We start from the raw sequence: 16,421 nt of genomic DNA, 5'->3' as shown, positions 1-16,421 counted from the left end.
TTTTCTGAGCTTGGTATATACATGGTAACTGTAGTCCAGATTTTTAAAGCATTTAAACTGGAAGACATTCATCGTATCTATATCATTCTTCGAGAGAAAACGCAAACATACAAGGAAAAGGAGCGGAGGAACAATAAGATCTCAATAATGATAACAAACAGAAGATAACGAGATATTCATAAACAACAACATGGCAAGATGGCCGCTACGCGAGTGACGTCACGTCCCGTGAACCCCGAGAACGAAAGTATATTATACAACTAATACAACGCTTTAGTGTATAATATATGATGTTGAGTGAATAATAATCATTAAATTACGTAAAAGATGTAGGTAATAAAAGATATATGTAAATAAAGAGCGAGAAAAAGGGAAGATAAAGATTTTAAATGAAAATTGAGGTGCCGTTACAAAGGCGACACTCTTCAATTACTACTACTACTAACATCATCGTGATCTTGTGCAATAAACTCCATAAGCAATTTGTATTGTGACGGGACTCGTATTTCAGGTAATTATGATTTTAATAATTATTTTAATTAGTTTTTGCGCTTATAAATGTGATATAGGAATAGAATCCTCAATTCTGAGCCTCCGTCGGGTTACCTAAAGGCGCCGGTGACCTTTGACGTTGCGACGCCAGATACGGTACAGGTCAGTTGAGGCTCGGAAATTCTTGATTATATTTAGTGGAAATTGATTTTTATATAATATTTTGGCTGTTTATTAACAATTTACCGTTATTTTATGTCGGTCGGCTGTAATTAACCTTTGGCCGGTCGACTTAAATTAACCTGTAATTAACCCTTTGTCGGTCGACTGTAATTAACCTTTGCCGGTCGACTGTACCCTTAATTAACCTTTGCCGTCGACTGTAACTAACCTGTAATTAACCCTTTGTCAGTCGACTGTCATTAACTTTAGTCGGTCAACTGTAATTAACCCTTTGTCGGTCGATTATAATTAACCTCAGTAATTAACCTGGCCATCCTGGAATGCTATCGCTGGCCATCCTGCAGTGTTATAGGGGAGCTTTTGGTAAAAATGGATTTTCCTTCACCGGGGTCCGGGGGGCAGGGCCCGGCTAAGTAACGTGGCCTGCAAGGTTAGGGTAGGTTAGGTTATTGTAGTTCCTTTATAATAGTTTCTTTATAATAGTCCCTTCTTGTTGGTAGTCCCTTCTCCCAACATAACCCCGCGTTCCCAAAGGGTCCCCAACTGTGTTGGGTAGATATGAGGTTAATAATGATTAACTGGCAATAAGCGACACTACCTCCTTCATCAGCAATGCTAAAATTATAGGAAAATTCAATTTCCAATGTAATAAGTCGTGCAGAGCATTTAGGCTAGAAGTAGGCCTGTGGGCTATCGTATTCCCCCTCCTTCCCCTCACAGTAGGTTATATCCTTATGGTTATCTGCCAGTTGTGGGGTCACCCATAACTTGAGGTTTTGGGGTGGGGGGAGGGGCGGCCAAAAACCAGTGAATTATGCCAGTCGCAAAGGTTAGGAATGCATTGATAGGATTGCAGCCTAACCTGACGGAACCAAGTTCCCCTAAATCTAACTGCTGAACGGGAAATGTTTTGGTGCCAGCCCCTTGGGGATGAATGTAAAAATGTAAGAAAAGGACTGTAAATAACCTAAACACAAATAAAAGATGTAAACATAAAAAAACCATTCACGAAAGGCGATAAATAGTCTGGGCGGCAATTCCTAACCAAACATAATGCGAGCATCATTACTTACCTTTGTCTTCGCCTTTGAGAGGACGTCGCTTTGGATTTTGGCGGCACTTAACAGCAGAATTCGACTTGACATGACAGCAAATCATCGATATTATTGACCAGACTGATTTCCAGTTGCCCAGAGGCACGCAAAAATCGATACTTCCCTCTCGAATCCATTCTTGTTGTTAGCCTATAAGATTGGACAAAACACAAAAATTATTGGTTCCATCAACAGTAACTTTCAAAACACAGAAAGTAACAAGTTGAACAAAAGATTTTTGGTTCTTGAAATTAATGAGATCTTAATCTAGGACAGAATTACCCTATTGGCTCCTCCTTCAAAATGCAGTCAATTCACAAATTGAAATTAGTCTGGGAATCACTATGCTGTATTAAAAGCTAAAAGTATGTAGCATTACAGTGAAGGGTTGAAAGAAAATTGCAGGAACAAAGTGTACATGAATCAAGGAAGAACAAATTAGTGGGAGAATGATATAACGGTAAACATGAATGATTATCAATAAACAAAGCATTCTGAAAAGGCGAGATTGTACGGTCACCCTTATAGAATCAAATGCTATTACATTATGAGGCAATGGTGCAACTAAGGTTGGGAAAGGAGCAGATGCAACCATGAACAATAAATATAAGTGCAAAAATTACTAGGCAACTGACAGCCCCCATCCGAAGCTAGGTAATTGTGGAAAGGTCCAAAAGGATTGTTAACTTTGAGGAGGTAATTGCCATTCTTTTACGCAGATCGTTTAACTACGCTCTGCTCCTTTCACCATACTTTCCCCCCATCAACGTCGTTATAAAATGTTTGTGCATCGGTTTTTCCCTTTGTGGGGTTTGACGTGAAATAAGTTCGTTCCACCCTCCTCTTGCCTTGCACACACTGCCTGAACTCCCATTGAGTCTTGGTGTTCTAAGTTCCCTCTTTAATGATTTATTGGGGTTTTCTACAGGTCTTCGTTCTGTCACTTCTGTCAAATGTTCAAACCATCCCACCCTCTGAGATCTCTCTCAGTTATCCAGATGCTGATTGCCACGTCAAGAGGAAAGGTCCTGTCCATATTTTCATGTTCATACTTAATAATATAAATTTGAAACGATGTGGTTGCTTCAGAAAGTAACTTACACAGAAGTTCAGCTTTATTAAATAGTTACTGCAGATCATTTAAGGCTGTTAGAGTTCAGCTATACTCACAGACTGCAACTGAGATCCTCCTCAGTGGAAATAATTAATCCTGTCAACAACAAGAATGTTAGGAAGCTGAAACCAGTTGACATTCAGCCACACTGATTTTGTGATGCTGTACCAAGATCTCCGGTAGACATCTGCAGTTGGCGTTTTGCACCAGATATGTGGATGGCCTTTAAAGGTTTATCTAATAGATAGTACAGTTTGGATTTGTTTTTTTACTGCAGAAGCTGGAGGAATAAATTCATAAGCAATATTGTTCCAGCATTAGATTCTGCATTTCATTGGCATGCCTATACAAGTATTTCAGTACAGCAACGGCAAATAAACGCTCGTTTGCATGTACATTAGATGTACCTGGAAGATGTAGCTTATGTATCAAATGACTCATTCCAACTTATTCTTCCCAGTTGACGCAACATGCCCAGGGAACCGGGCGAGAAAACGACTGCATTCCCCAGTAAGGAAGAGCGTTATTTGTGCTGGAATTCCAGGGATGAATTTTGGAAATGCATCGATTCAGGCGGTAAGTAAATTTCTGTACTGCGGTAGTTGTTCATCACTGACTTGCATTAAAAATACAAAATTATTTTTAAATTTGTTACGTTTTCCGTATTCTTAAATTGTACCAGGAATGTTTCCAGTGAACCTCAGTAGTCCGTACTGTACCAATGATGTTTTTCATACTGTACAGGTACTGCACCAGTAATGTTTTTCGTCCCGTACAGGTACTGTACCACTAGTGTTTTTTGTACCATACAGGCACTGTACCAGCAATGTTTTCGAAATGCTATTCTAAGTCAGTAGATTTAATTAGATTATGGAATTGATGCTTAAAAGCCAAGAAGCTTCATTGCTACATTGCTTTCTGCCTTCTACTTTTAAATCCATTCCTTTAGTCATTCCTCCCTAACTGTCCAACTTCTCTAACCTACCTTGCTCCAGTTTTCAGTTGAGAATAAATCATTTAGATGAACGCCTGTGAGATTGAAGAAGTGGGTCGCTATTTTGACTTTCTCTTTCCCATGCCGATCACATGGCCAGACCATCTTAGCCTCTTGTAGAGTCTCTAGACTTTGTACCTTATCCTGTTACTGCTTTCTAATGAACACCTGAATATTCTTTTGAATCTTGAATTTCAAGCCGGTGGCCTGTGCGGGCTTGTTCCATATGAATAGGGTTCATCTTCTGAATAATAATAATAATATTCCTGTGTCTCCTTTGCATAGAAAAACAAACATATTACTTATACACAAATTGTTTCTCCTCTGTCCAGTAATGGGACACTTTATCTAGCCTGTTAATACTATTCTTTACCACCCTTTCAGTAATTTCTCAACAATCCAGTGCATTGGCAAAGTAACATTACTGTTGTGTTTGTTGCGCCATTTCCCACCTTCCATCTTTTCATTGCTATTTTCTAATTCATTGCAATCTCTGCGGTGAAAATTCCTTGCATAGTTAAAATTCTGGACAAATGATAGAGTATTTTGTTTTATACTGTGTGTTACATGCAATACCAATGTTTGGTGTAACCTGTAAAGCATCCGAGGTTTTCCCCTGTGAATTCCATTCTTGCATCTTTGAAACACTTCTAAAGATTTCCATGTCAAGTCCTTCAGATACATTTGTCACTGCCTTCAGTTTGATCTTAATATGCATAGTAGCGTAGAACCCTTACCTGTTTGATGAATCTGCTGTATATTATGCTTTTTCCTTGCTACTGGGTCTAATGCCTTTTCAAGCTCAACGAAAATTATACAATCTAGACCTTTTTGTATGGTATTCCCCTGTGGGTGTGGAATTGTAAAGATGGCTTCCGTGATTACTGAACCTGACTGTTGTTGAATGTTGCCATTATTTCTCCAGTACCTTCTTCCAGACTTTTTATCGCCTCTCTCCTCAACTGTCATCTATTTTTACTGCGTACGTACGTAGACTCATGTTCTGCGATGCCGTCTATTTCTCGTTGTGATAAATTCTGTGTTCCAGTTTTGTTTAGTCAAGTTGTCATCCTTTGATTTGCCAGAATTACAATGCTGATTCTCCCTCAAGACCTTTATTTCTCCAAGGTTGTAGCTTCCCCATTACCTCATCAAAACCTGCTGTCATGTGTCACAGTAATGTATGTCTAATAAAATTTGGTCTCTTCTCGCGAATAGTGTATCATCTCATTTAGATATTTTGTCAGCTTATCTTATAAACTTTCCAGAGACTAATTTCTTCGTCTTTCCCTGTTTGTGGAGTGGGTATAGAGGATACGGGCATTACTGCCTCACGTATATTTATTTATTTGTACCCTTTAAATTTATTTGGCCCACTTTTATCTCATCGACTGTTTCATGTTGGACTTGTATGTCAACTACTCTTTCGTCGATCTTTCCAACATTCAAAGCGTCCATTCTCACATAACTTTTTCCTCTGCTTTTATTTTGTTTGGGGATTCTTCAAACCTCTTCCCTAATTGAAGGTTTTGTAACTGAGAAGTCTAGGTGTCCACATGATGCTAACTTTCAAGCAGAAAAAAATCTTTCTCACATACTCAGTTTTAGTCCACCATAGAGGGGTTGTGCTGTCAATACAACTCATGTGGTGCATTGTAGGCATTGCTTTGGGTCCTTTGCAGTGTCACTTTGACCCCTAGCTGTGACCCCCTTCATTCCTTCCATCAATTTTCCACCCTCTCCTTATAATAGTTTCAGCATCAATTTCAGCGCCGAACGACCTCATAGGTTCAAGTACATAGCCTTGGGCCTAAATTTCACATTCAATTCAAGCAGTAGGATGCCTTCATTCATAAAATTAAGACAGGTTCGATGTTTTCTTCCAGGTACGGCCGAGAGCTGCAAGGAGTTCAGGAAACTGTACGAAGAACACTGCCCGTCGACTTGGGTCAAACACTTCGACAGGAAGCACAAGTACGAGAAGTTCAAAGAACTGATGAAGGAAGGTTACGAGCCTTTAGACAACAAGGGGAATAGCTGACAGATTGCCACGTGGTGTAATATTTTGTCGAATGTAAATAGGAAGCATGTACGCGTTGACGGGTATGTTCAAGGCGGTAATCTGCGTCTTGTAGAGTTGACATTCATTTTCCCTTTTTTTTTTTGTTCAGAGAAATGAGATATTACAGAGGCATCTTTTATGTAGGCACAGTACTGCATATGTTGTTTTAACTTTCTGATTAGGCTTCAAAAACAGGGAACCATAAGTTTCTGTTGGTAATAAACATGACCGTTTTCTTAAGGTGTTTTCTTACAGGAATAGTTTTCCAAAGTTTCATAATTTATATTCCCTTCTTCAGCCAGGGCAGTGTTAACAATATTTTATGCCATGGGCAAAGCAGTGCATTGGTGCTCGAGGTCCTACCTGCAAGAAATATTCAAAGATATGTATGGCTAGTGAAATATCACCTATAAATTTATTGGTACTTCAAAAAAATTTTATAGAATCAATGTTTAAACCCAAAAAATACAGCAGTGTCCCAGTGTGCCCAAGCCTTAAGAAAACCCCATCCTCTTTAGGTGACAATCTTGAACAAAATGTCTGTTTAGGATAAGCAAATGGGCGACACACCAGTTGTATAGTTGCGATTATCCTTTTCTTAAGCAGTTCAATTTATTTACAACCCTCATCTCACTTCAAGGCTTCAGTTTGATATTGAATGTTTACCTTGAATGGCATCAAATGTTTGTACTTGGATAGAAGCAAGAGTAATTCATTTAGGCAGTCAGAAATTATTGTATACCAGACTTCATTCTGAATTCAAGTCGATTCGAGGAGCTGGGTGACAGTGTGGTCATTTCAGAAGGCTTGTCGTAGCCTAATAGACCTCAGTTCAGTGTTCCCAGGTGTGAGGGTATACTGTAGTGCACTTTCGATGAATTGTCTACCTCTTCGATTTATTCGAAGCTGTTGTACATTTTATTCTGATGAGTTATGTATTAGTCTTATTTCCTGCAAGTCATATTTTGTTAATTTCCTCTGTACAATTGTAAACTTTTTTCAGTATGTTCTTGTTCAAATATAGACTGCCAATCATTCTCTGCTGATTAATTACCACTAATCTCTACTTTTTGAGGATACTTAAATGTTTTTCAGGGCAGTAAGAACTCAGTTCTCTCATTAAGTTTTCCCAAGATACACCAAATGCTTTCAAGTAGAAATACTTTCTGATCCCACAGAATATCCTGACTTTATACATTATGGAACAGTGCTTCTGGACAATTAATTTTGAGTTTTCAAGATGTGAATTAACTAGGCATATATGGGATCTCTGAGATCTCTAAGAAATATTGCTCAAGTCAAGATGTAACCCTTTTCATAACCATAGAAGCTTTTAATGTCAACTTTTCCCTTTGTGAGGTTTGACTTGCAATGTGTTTTATCCACTATCTTCTGTCCTGTACTCTCTGCTTGCACTAGTAAGTCTTAGATCTTCTATCACCTTTCTCCATGATCTCCCGGGCCTTCCTACAAGTCCAAACCACCTTGGTCTTTGAAATCTCTCCTTCTCTCCAGCCTCTACATATTACATATTGAAATGACAAAAGCATTTAGGAATATTGTTCTGTCATACAGAATTGAAGTAGTATTGACTTCAGTCACATTCGAGTGAATTTGTCACCATCCACTTGATTTTGACAGCAGACGATGGGGAATGACAAACAAGAATTTCCACACCTATCAAAGTTAAGGTTGGGAAAATTGTAAGTGATTCTCTTTTTCAATTCACTTCAAGATGGCAAATTTCTTGGTAGGAAGTCTTTCATTTTACCCTGAAGAATATTAACCGCACAAGATACTGTTTTGGGAAAAACAAAGAGAAAAACAAAATTTCCTACTTTACTGAATTAATCATAAACATCCAATGAAACTGATACATAAAAAAAAGTAGCAAACATTAAGCCAAAAATAACTTGAGAACTTCAAAAAACACAATGGAATGCAAATGTAGAAAACTGCCGTCAGATGCCTGAACCGTGTAGTAACGTCTCGACGGCAGTAAACGTGCTGTAATACTTAACATTTTATATTTGTTTTTAATCAGCCTTGGTTTTAACAGGTGGGTCTTTATGATGTAGGAAGACCAACGAAAACAGGAAGACTCCGACCATCATGGAGAAGGCGCTCGCGTAGTACGGATACGCACACGCGATGAATCTTTCGTACTCGAGGTGAGTGAATGGACGGACGGACACCTGCGGGTGAAAGTAAAAATTGAGAGCTCTAAGTTTGAGAAAGATTATGTATAGGCCTTTTTTTTATGAAATATAGCATATTTAATGTTGTTCTATTTCTCTATTCCTATACCCCATTTTGTTTTTCTATAATACCTAAGAAGTGTGTAACTGAGTACAGTATACTGAATCATGGCATACAATAAATTTGCTGAAATACAAATCGTACAATATTGAATGACACATTTATCACTGTACGTTAAATAAAGTTAAGTATACCTTAGTTTAACCAGACCACTGAGCTGATTAACAGCTCTCCTAGGGCTGGCCCGAAGGATTAGACTTATTTTACGTGGGTAAGAACCAATTGGTTACCTAGCAACGGGACCTACAGCTTATTGTGGAATCAAAACCACATTATACTGAGAAATGAATTTCTATCACCAGAAATAAATTCCTCTAATTCTTCACTGGCCGGCCGGCGACTCGAACTCGGGCCTAACAGAGTGCTAGCCGAGAACTCTACCGACTCGTCCAGCGAGGAACTATCACTGTACGTGCTACTGAGTAAATTTACTTGTGGCATGTTCATCTAAGAAAGCAATCACCTGATAACAGTGTACAAAACCTTTGCTTTCACGCCAGCTGCCACAAAACAGCTGATTGAGTGTGAGGCCTCTACAAAACATGAGCTTTTGTTTTACACTGCTTACTTGAAGTACATGCATCACGTACCATTCAAGTGGCCTTCCAATAAGTTTAGTATTAGGCAAGTGTCTGCTTACATACGCAAACAATCACTTGATCAGGAGTAGAAGCAACAAGTTCTAGTGTGACGAATATGCGCAAGATTTTCGATAAATGATAAATGTTTACTTTATACCTAGACATACCAAAGACTATACACTGTAGTGCTCTGCAATGGCAAACTCACATCTGTCATTTGTACATTCATTCATATTCCAATCTGCTAAAGAACGTTTAACAAAATGGAAAGTAGAGTTAAGATTGGCAAATTTGTCTGTCAAAAAAAGAAATGATTAAGAAACTGTTACTAGACTTTTAGTGGATTCGCAACTCTCAAAAACAGACCAACCCACTGCAGACAACAATGAAATAACGGCACGCAAGACTTAATTAACAAGAGCCCAGAAAACTCAAAATGCTAGTTTTTCTTCTGATGTAATGTATATCTTTACTTCATTTTCTCTAGTAACAAGGCACTGGCTAAAATTTAACCTCTTTAAACTGTTAAACTGAGGCAATAAGACACAAGTCTGTTAAATGTCACATGGCCATTTGGCTAGCCCAAGTGTGACTCGTCACACCATACAAAACGTAGCACATTTTCAAGGTGATTGTACTTTTCCCAGGTATAGACACCAGAGTCTTTATATGGGAATATTCCTCACTGAAAGATGGAAATGGCTGCTGAAACTTGGTAACAAGGTAGATAACTTCCTGTTAAGGAGGATGACCGCAGGAAGACCCTCATTTGCAGCCACCAAATCCACTCTTCTTTGGGCAACAAGGACTCAGTGGGGTGGTTGAGGATGCTTTTATGATAACAAGCACTGGTTTGTGTGCTGGGAAAGATGCAAATAACTTTAGAATTTATTTGTTCCTTTGGAAATAAAAACCATTGCCAAATATATATGTAGGAGATTCACTCCTTCAGACTTCTCTTCCTCCTATGGAGAGATCAAAGAAGACAAGGAAGAGCTTTCGAAGGAAGAAAAGCCTCCTCTTTGCCCCTATCTCATGTCTTATTCTCTTCTACAGGAGCACTAGCTGTTGTCAATGCCTCGGGGGCATTTCTCACAGGAAAGACGACAGCTACTGCACACACACACATACACATACCAGCCTCTAGGCTGTGAGAGTGGTATACACATGGCAGGGAGGAGGGAGCGTTAAGCTAATACTAGTTGCTCTCCTCCCCTACCAAAACTATCTTGCAGATCTTACCCACACAGAGGAACAGTAATGGTAGGGACCTATCCAACCTCCAGGCACGCTAACGCCTCTCACACCTATCCGTTGTGCACACTATTGTTCTAATGACAAAGTAAACAACTCGAAATAAGTTCCGACTTAACAGCCTGCAGGAACAGAACAAGATATATACAGTCAAAGAAAAAGCCGTTGGTGACAGCAGGTGAAATGAGGGTATTGCTACACTCAACCCCCTTAACTACCAATTAACTGCCTTGTTACTTTTGTTAGTTTCAGTGACTAATTCCAGCGTGCCCTGAGGAATACACCTCATAAAATGTGACGGTTTGTATTTCCAAAGGAACAAATGTATTCATACAGACTTGACAACTTACCTGGGTGGTGCTGTAGAGTCGTGTGAACCCAACCCTGTTGTATTCTACCTTGAACTGATATACCCCATAAACGTCAGGTACCTGGAAGGAAATGTTGTGAATCATTATTAAAAAAAAACATTATTTTATAAAGTTCAGCATTTCAAGATAAAATACTCCAAGTTACTTAGCTTGAATGATGCTAAAACAACTAAATTTATAAGTGAGAACAATTCTTTTCTAAAGCCCTTTGAAAAATTTGCACCAGAAGTTTCTCTTAAGCCTTAAATAGCTGGCAAACCTAACGCAGGACTCAGTCTTCCTCTAACCTTGAACTTGATTGAGAATACACCATCAGGCCCAGAGGCCATGGTCAGTCTGACGAACGGGTCGATGCGAACGAATTCCATCTGCAAGTCATCGGCTTGGAAGGGTACCCATGATCCATCTACGAGGCGTTCTACCTTTATCTTGTATTCCTGAAATTTTCCGTGCATTGGATGTAAATCAAAAACACACTTAAAATACCGTAATAATGCTAATACTATATACAAATTTCTATCTTCTTCACAAATAAACTGGCAGAACACAGCCCTCTCATGTTAAACAGATATATTCTTGAAAAAACGTTTTACTATAATGCCTCTAATCAAATATGTATTGAGATATATTCAATATGGCATAACCACTTTTTAAAGGATGGAATAGCCAGAGAGTATTTCTTCTTCTTGGGAAAAATGCTACAATAGGAACCACTGACCCCAAATACCTGGTTGCTTTAAATAAAACAAATAACCAAGAAATCAATAAGAGCTCATACACAATTCTGTCTTGCAACCTGAATAAGATACTGTAATAAATAAAAATACTTAGAACTTGCAATTTCAAATGGTAGTCACAGTATCTGGCTAATTCACAAGCTTAACCAAAGTAATTATGCTGAATTATTCAGTAAATTGAAGAAAACCAAGTTCTTTTTTAAGTGTGTGTTTAGCAAGATATTTCAAAAAATAACCCAGGCAAAATAGACCTGTGTACAACACATTTCGGGAGAGTTCCTTCATGTGATAATCATTTGCCTCTGACCTCGAGAATGGGAAAAGTATCCCAAAGCCTTACCACGTCATCCTTGATGGTGTACGAAATGGGAGGCTCGTTCTCGCCCACCAAGTGATGGTCGACCGAAACGACGCGCAAAACCCCCTCCTCTCTGAACACCCAGCGGCTCAGGGATTCCACCACCTTTCCGTTGCCGGAACGCTCGAACTTCTCGCCCTGTAAGGTAAATCTTCCTCAAAAATAAGCTAGCGACAGAGCTTACATTTACAAAATAGTACATAGATCATCGTTCATTCTACTGCTTCAGAAATGTACGATACCTGTGGAGTCTGGACGGCAGCCGTGATGAAGGCATCGGAGAAGAACTCGAGAGACCCGGACACCACCACCCTGGCGTTGTTCCGGGCTTGGAGAGCCGCTACCAAAAGCATGTTCTGGCCTGTAAACAAAAAGACAAAAGTTGTCTTGATTCCAGTTTATAGAGATGAATTAAACTAGTTTAATTCATCTCCAGAAACCACAGTTTTCAAGTGATATCATTTACTGACACATCAACAGAAGTGCAATACGATTTGAGCCTCAGGGTTTCGTGTAAAAAGAAAAATTTGCAATTTTTCCTCAAAGGAATGCATCTACCATTTCTATATACAAGCAGGTTATCGAGGGAAGGACCACATCTCACCAGTGGCGTGTGGATAGTCAGTAATAGGCTGGCTGGGGTTGTACGAATAGGCAGTCGAAGGGGCCCGCAGAACGGGCAGTACCAGTGGGTTGTCCACATCGGTGATGAGACCTGTTCCTCGATACAGCAGAGGAACTGTGTCTTTGACTCCAGTCATCACTTCTGAATCGATCAGTCCAGAACTTGGGGCTGCTACTAATGTATGCTGAAATGAAAGATACAACTTTTTAGTTAATGTTATGTTGCACAGCTTAAGGCTTTACCAAATTTGCAAATGTGCTATACTGCAGTGAGATTTTCCTTCTCTTAGATAGTTACTTACTCAATCCTCAATCCTTTAATATAAAACCTTTTACGCCTCAAATATCTACCTAATCATAATCATTTTCTGGGAGATATATGGCGTGCGTGTGTGCTGAGCCATCAAATGACAGGTAAAATTAGGTGCCAATAGTTTACTTACCATATTCCAACACTATTAAGATAGACTTCATAATTCTCAAGAAAGATACAGTACTTTATAGAGATATGGCACTAACTGTGAACTTAGAGAACACAATAATAAAAAAACATGAAAGCAAATGTGGAGACAATCAAAACCAACCAAATTACCTGACCGTCGTCGTTAGAATCGTAATGAAGGTGGTCAATCACTGCGGCTCCCTCTTCGTCCATCTCGACGCCAACTTCGGTGACAAGTTCACGGATCAGGTCTGCGGCGTCTCGGGAACCGGCCACCAAGACGTTTCCGCCGCCGTCGATGAATTCCACGATGGCCTGAAATGTGCCGAGGGTGAATAAAATCCTTCACGGAAAATCTAACTGGATAGGATGGTATCGCAGTCCTGTCTCTCATAGTACATAATCAAATGGCAGTTACAATAAGTTACGTCATACTATCATCTACACTGTTTTCGTCAGCTTTCCGCTTTTTGGGTTAGACATGAAATGAGTTCCCTTAACTCTCTTCTCATAAAGTTCGTCTTGATTTCTCTCAACCAGTCCTGAATTCCCGTCTGGTCTAAGTCTTCACCTATGCCCTTCTCCAAGATATTCCGAGCCTTCTTAATACTCTTCATACGGCCAGTTTTGTATCTAGCCCTCTTACTTTCTCCCCTCCCTTCTCAACCCGTATGAAAGTCAAGCTATCTGCTTCGTAACGTCCGAAAAACTGGGATGAACGTGTGAAATGAGAAAACAGACAAGGAGAATATAAAAAAAAAATAATATGCACCTCTACACTAAGAGCTCCTCCAAACTCTTCAACTCCTGGGGCCAAGATCACTAAATTCTGGTAAATGTACTCCCCGTATCGGGACAGCTGAAGAGAAGGGTCGTCAGCTGCCTTCACAGTGACTTCGTGTCCACGTTCTGTCAAAATCGAAAGAGGGATAGAAGTCATTATTCTCAAAATGAATTACAAATTTGCTTTATGGTAAATGAGTAGTCATGAATGTGAGCCACAAATTAATTTCATATGTGTTAGAAAGTAATTAAACACGACAGCCGAAATTATCTTCTACAACAGGAACAAAATGGAATTTGAAAAAATTGCACTGAACCTTGCAGTGATTTGAGGAATATGGAGTGAGTCTCTCGGGTTGCCAGGGTGTCGACCAGCACGAGCGTGTTGGCTGCGTAGCCCGACGCCACGCACACCGCTATGACCGCCAACCTGCGGGGATAAACGTGAAGGAATTAATAATTCATGTATATACCCGTCTAAACATTACAACGAAGAAACTTGTCCGTAGAAGCTTAAGTTTTTTCAAAGTCTGAATTCTGCAGCGAGGCTAAAACTTTTACAATATCTAAAATACAAATTTCTAAAATTTCCCGTCTTACTTCATTCTGTAGAATTAACCAATATGGTTTAATCTTATCTGCTGAAAACTCCCCAGAATTTAAAACATCTTAACCTAACCTTTCCTTAACCTAACCTAGGTCACTGGACCCTCACTTAGCCAGGGTGGGGTTTTGACCGCCCAGTTCTAGCCTATGGGCTAAAAATTCTCGATAATTTCTGCAATTTTAGCGATAATTTGTTACTCCTGGCAGAATATATCCAGTTACGCCAGAAGTGAAAAGAGCCTAAGCTATCAATCAATAGATTCCTTCGTATTGGGGGTATCCCCAAAAATATACCTGTGACGGGTCCTATCCAGCCCTCTTATCTTACGCCTATTTTCAGCCATATTTCCATCGATATTTAAACCAAATCAACAGAATATACATAAAAAAATCAAACAATATTACCTGTACGTTAAACCGAACGACATTTTCAGTTTTTCGTCAATTTTTCACAGAAAAATATGATGGAGGAACCGTCCACCTCTACAGCCGGTTTGTTGACAACTGACACCCAGGCGACGGCGACTGCGACGCCAGCGATCAGTCTTCAGCGAACATGGACGCAGCAGCTTACATTAAAATTCATTTTTTTAACGTTTTAGCATGTTTTAAACTTAAAAACTATTATTGATAAAATCTAAATTAATTTAGATTTATTATATGCTATCTATAATGATTTTAAGACAGTTTTTTAGCTGTAAATTATTGTATTTATTATGGTTGTCACTACGCCGTGTGATGCGGAATGTTCGGTGGAATGAGATTGTTTGTGGCACGAGTTGATTGGAGCAAAATTTGGCACTGCATTTAAACACGGAATAATCTTATTGGCACTGACTGAACATTACTTTATTTAATATACAAGGAAATGGCTATTTTAACAATTCTATTTCAATTAATTCAACTACAGAATTAAATGATAGCAATGCATTTTCGCGATCGATGGCGTTGTATAAAAATGATTATAATTGGTTAAAAGTTTGTCAATATCTTAAAAAACTACAAGACCTGCTTTATAAGAATACCAAATTAATGATTAATACGCATTCGTGATTGAGAAATGTCTTATTTAACTTTTCCATCTTCCTTCATAAAAATCCACATTGGTAATGTGATCCCTTTTAATATCACGTAGTTTTGCTAAAACAGAATTTCATTATTGCACAACAAAGCTGAATTATGGGCATATATGGGCATTGGGTTTTGATGGCATAAAATGCCGTTATTATCATATAAAAACTCTGATAATAAGCATATTGACAATCCCGTGAATGCCTTTAAATTAATTTATAGGCCTAATGATTAATGTTAGACTTTTCGAAACTTTCTGCAAGAATGTTTAATCAGCCATGGGACTATACCAGATCTAGACAATTATCCATAAAAAATATACAGATGAATAAACCTTTATTATCCATAAATATACAGATGAATAAACCTTTAACCCAAAACATAATGAAAAAGAACTTTTATCGCGCCAGGGAGCCCGAAAGCTGCCAAAAAGGCGCCATTGTTGAAACAACGGTTCAGTTTGACAGAGTGATTCAGTTACAGGGTACTGGACCCAAATCCTAATCCAAGGACACTGTAGTCCCCCAATTGAAGGCCAATTCAGCAGCGCAGGATTTGAGGACCAAAATCCTGAGAATATGTGTTGATTTATCCTTGCTACGATACTAAAAGAGCGCTTTTGGTCTTTGAAAGCTCAACATAGAGGGAATTTTAGTCTATTTCTCGTTCTGAAAGGTTATTTAAAGCGTAGGTTCGTGAGTGATATAAATTCTAAGATATAAAAGATAGAAGAATAATAAGAAATATGAGATAAATGCCCCGTATAATCCTGGCGGCTTCAAGCACACAAATGTCTAGGTACTTCCAAAGTTAAAGATGGCTCGGTTTTCTAAGCTTTCCGTCGATTTACTACAAGGGCGCGAAAAGGAAATGTGAAATAAATAATTTTGCCTTAAAAAGCATGGATTAATGAATGTCTAGCGGTCTCTGGAAGTACTGAATGGTAGTTTGTTGTTTACAGACGACAGGAGGAAGAAGGGAGAATGTATGCTACGAAGCGTCACCAGAAATCGGCCATTTTGGAAGAATACCACTAGATGGCTCTGTGTGTCAGGTTCTCTATAAAATACACCGAAATTTGTTATATAAAGATATTTTCATATAACGAATAGATGAAGCTATAATCGTCTATTACGACGTTGGGTTCTAATGACCTGTTCGGAGCCATTTTCACTCAACATTCTTCTTCTCTATTCTTGAGTTATTACGTACTGAGAGAGAGAGAGAGAGAGAGAGAGAGAGAGAGAGAGAGAGAGAGAGAGAGAGAGAGAGAGAGAGACTTATAATAGTAAAATAACGAAGACGTTCTAGTTATGACATCTTCTATAGCCTCTAT

The 16,421-nt window shown here is 38.9% G+C and overlaps 2 protein-coding genes across 2 annotated transcripts; one reads left to right on the top strand and one right to left on the bottom strand.

The window, feature by feature from the left end:
* Positions 1–378: 378 nt before the first annotated feature.
* On the top strand, positions 379–8,139 carry LOC136856391 (cytochrome c oxidase assembly factor 6 homolog). Its single transcript, XM_067134220.1, has 4 exons — positions 379–511; positions 3,344–3,459; positions 5,764–5,980; positions 7,999–8,139. The coding sequence occupies exons 2-3, from the start codon at positions 3,354–3,356 to the stop codon at positions 5,916–5,918; spliced, it is 261 nt and encodes an 86-aa protein (XP_066990321.1). The 5' UTR covers positions 379–511; positions 3,344–3,353; the 3' UTR covers positions 5,919–5,980; positions 7,999–8,139.
* On the bottom strand, positions 7,765–14,574 carry Ost48 (dolichyl-diphosphooligosaccharide--protein glycosyltransferase non-catalytic subunit Ost48). The gene is made up of 10 exons (XM_067134219.1): positions 14,420–14,574; positions 13,726–13,838; positions 13,398–13,534; positions 12,776–12,940; positions 12,164–12,368; positions 11,802–11,920; positions 11,542–11,697; positions 10,752–10,901; positions 10,444–10,524; positions 7,765–8,134 (listed from the first exon to the last, which is right to left on the bottom strand). The coding sequence occupies exons 1-10, from the start codon at positions 14,440–14,442 to the stop codon at positions 7,976–7,978; spliced, it is 1,308 nt and encodes a 435-aa protein (XP_066990320.1). The 5' UTR covers positions 14,443–14,574; the 3' UTR covers positions 7,765–7,975.
* Between the last annotated feature and the right edge of the window lie 1,847 nt (positions 14,575–16,421).

This window comes from Macrobrachium rosenbergii, chromosome 35, assembly GCF_040412425.1.
Source record: "Macrobrachium rosenbergii isolate ZJJX-2024 chromosome 35, ASM4041242v1, whole genome shotgun sequence".
Lineage (NCBI taxonomy): Eukaryota > Metazoa > Arthropoda > Malacostraca > Decapoda > Palaemonidae > Macrobrachium > Macrobrachium rosenbergii.
The sequence above is the reverse complement of the archived record's forward strand: the minus strand, read 5'-3'. Positions and strand labels throughout refer to the sequence as shown.

Bases quoted from the DNA above. Each gene is read 5' to 3' on its own strand.
- LOC136856391 (XM_067134220.1), top strand. From the start codon at position 3,354: ATGCCCAGGGAACCGGGCGAGAAAACGACTGCATTCCCCAGTAAGGAA. The intron at 3,460-5,763 runs GTAAGTAAATTT...GTTTTCTTCCAG, and splicing joins GAAATGCATCGATTCAGGCG to GTACGGCCGAGAGCTGCAAG.
- Ost48 (XM_067134219.1), bottom strand. From the start codon at position 14,442: ATGTCGTTCGGTTTAACGTACAG. The intron at 13,535-13,725 runs GTTCAGTGCAAT...CGATTTTGACAG, and splicing joins ATTCCTCAAATCACTGCAAG to AACGTGGACACGAAGTCACT. The intron at 11,698-11,801 runs GTATCGTACATT...TTTACCTTACAG, and splicing joins CTGCCGTCCAGACTCCACAG to GGCGAGAAGTTCGAGCGTTC.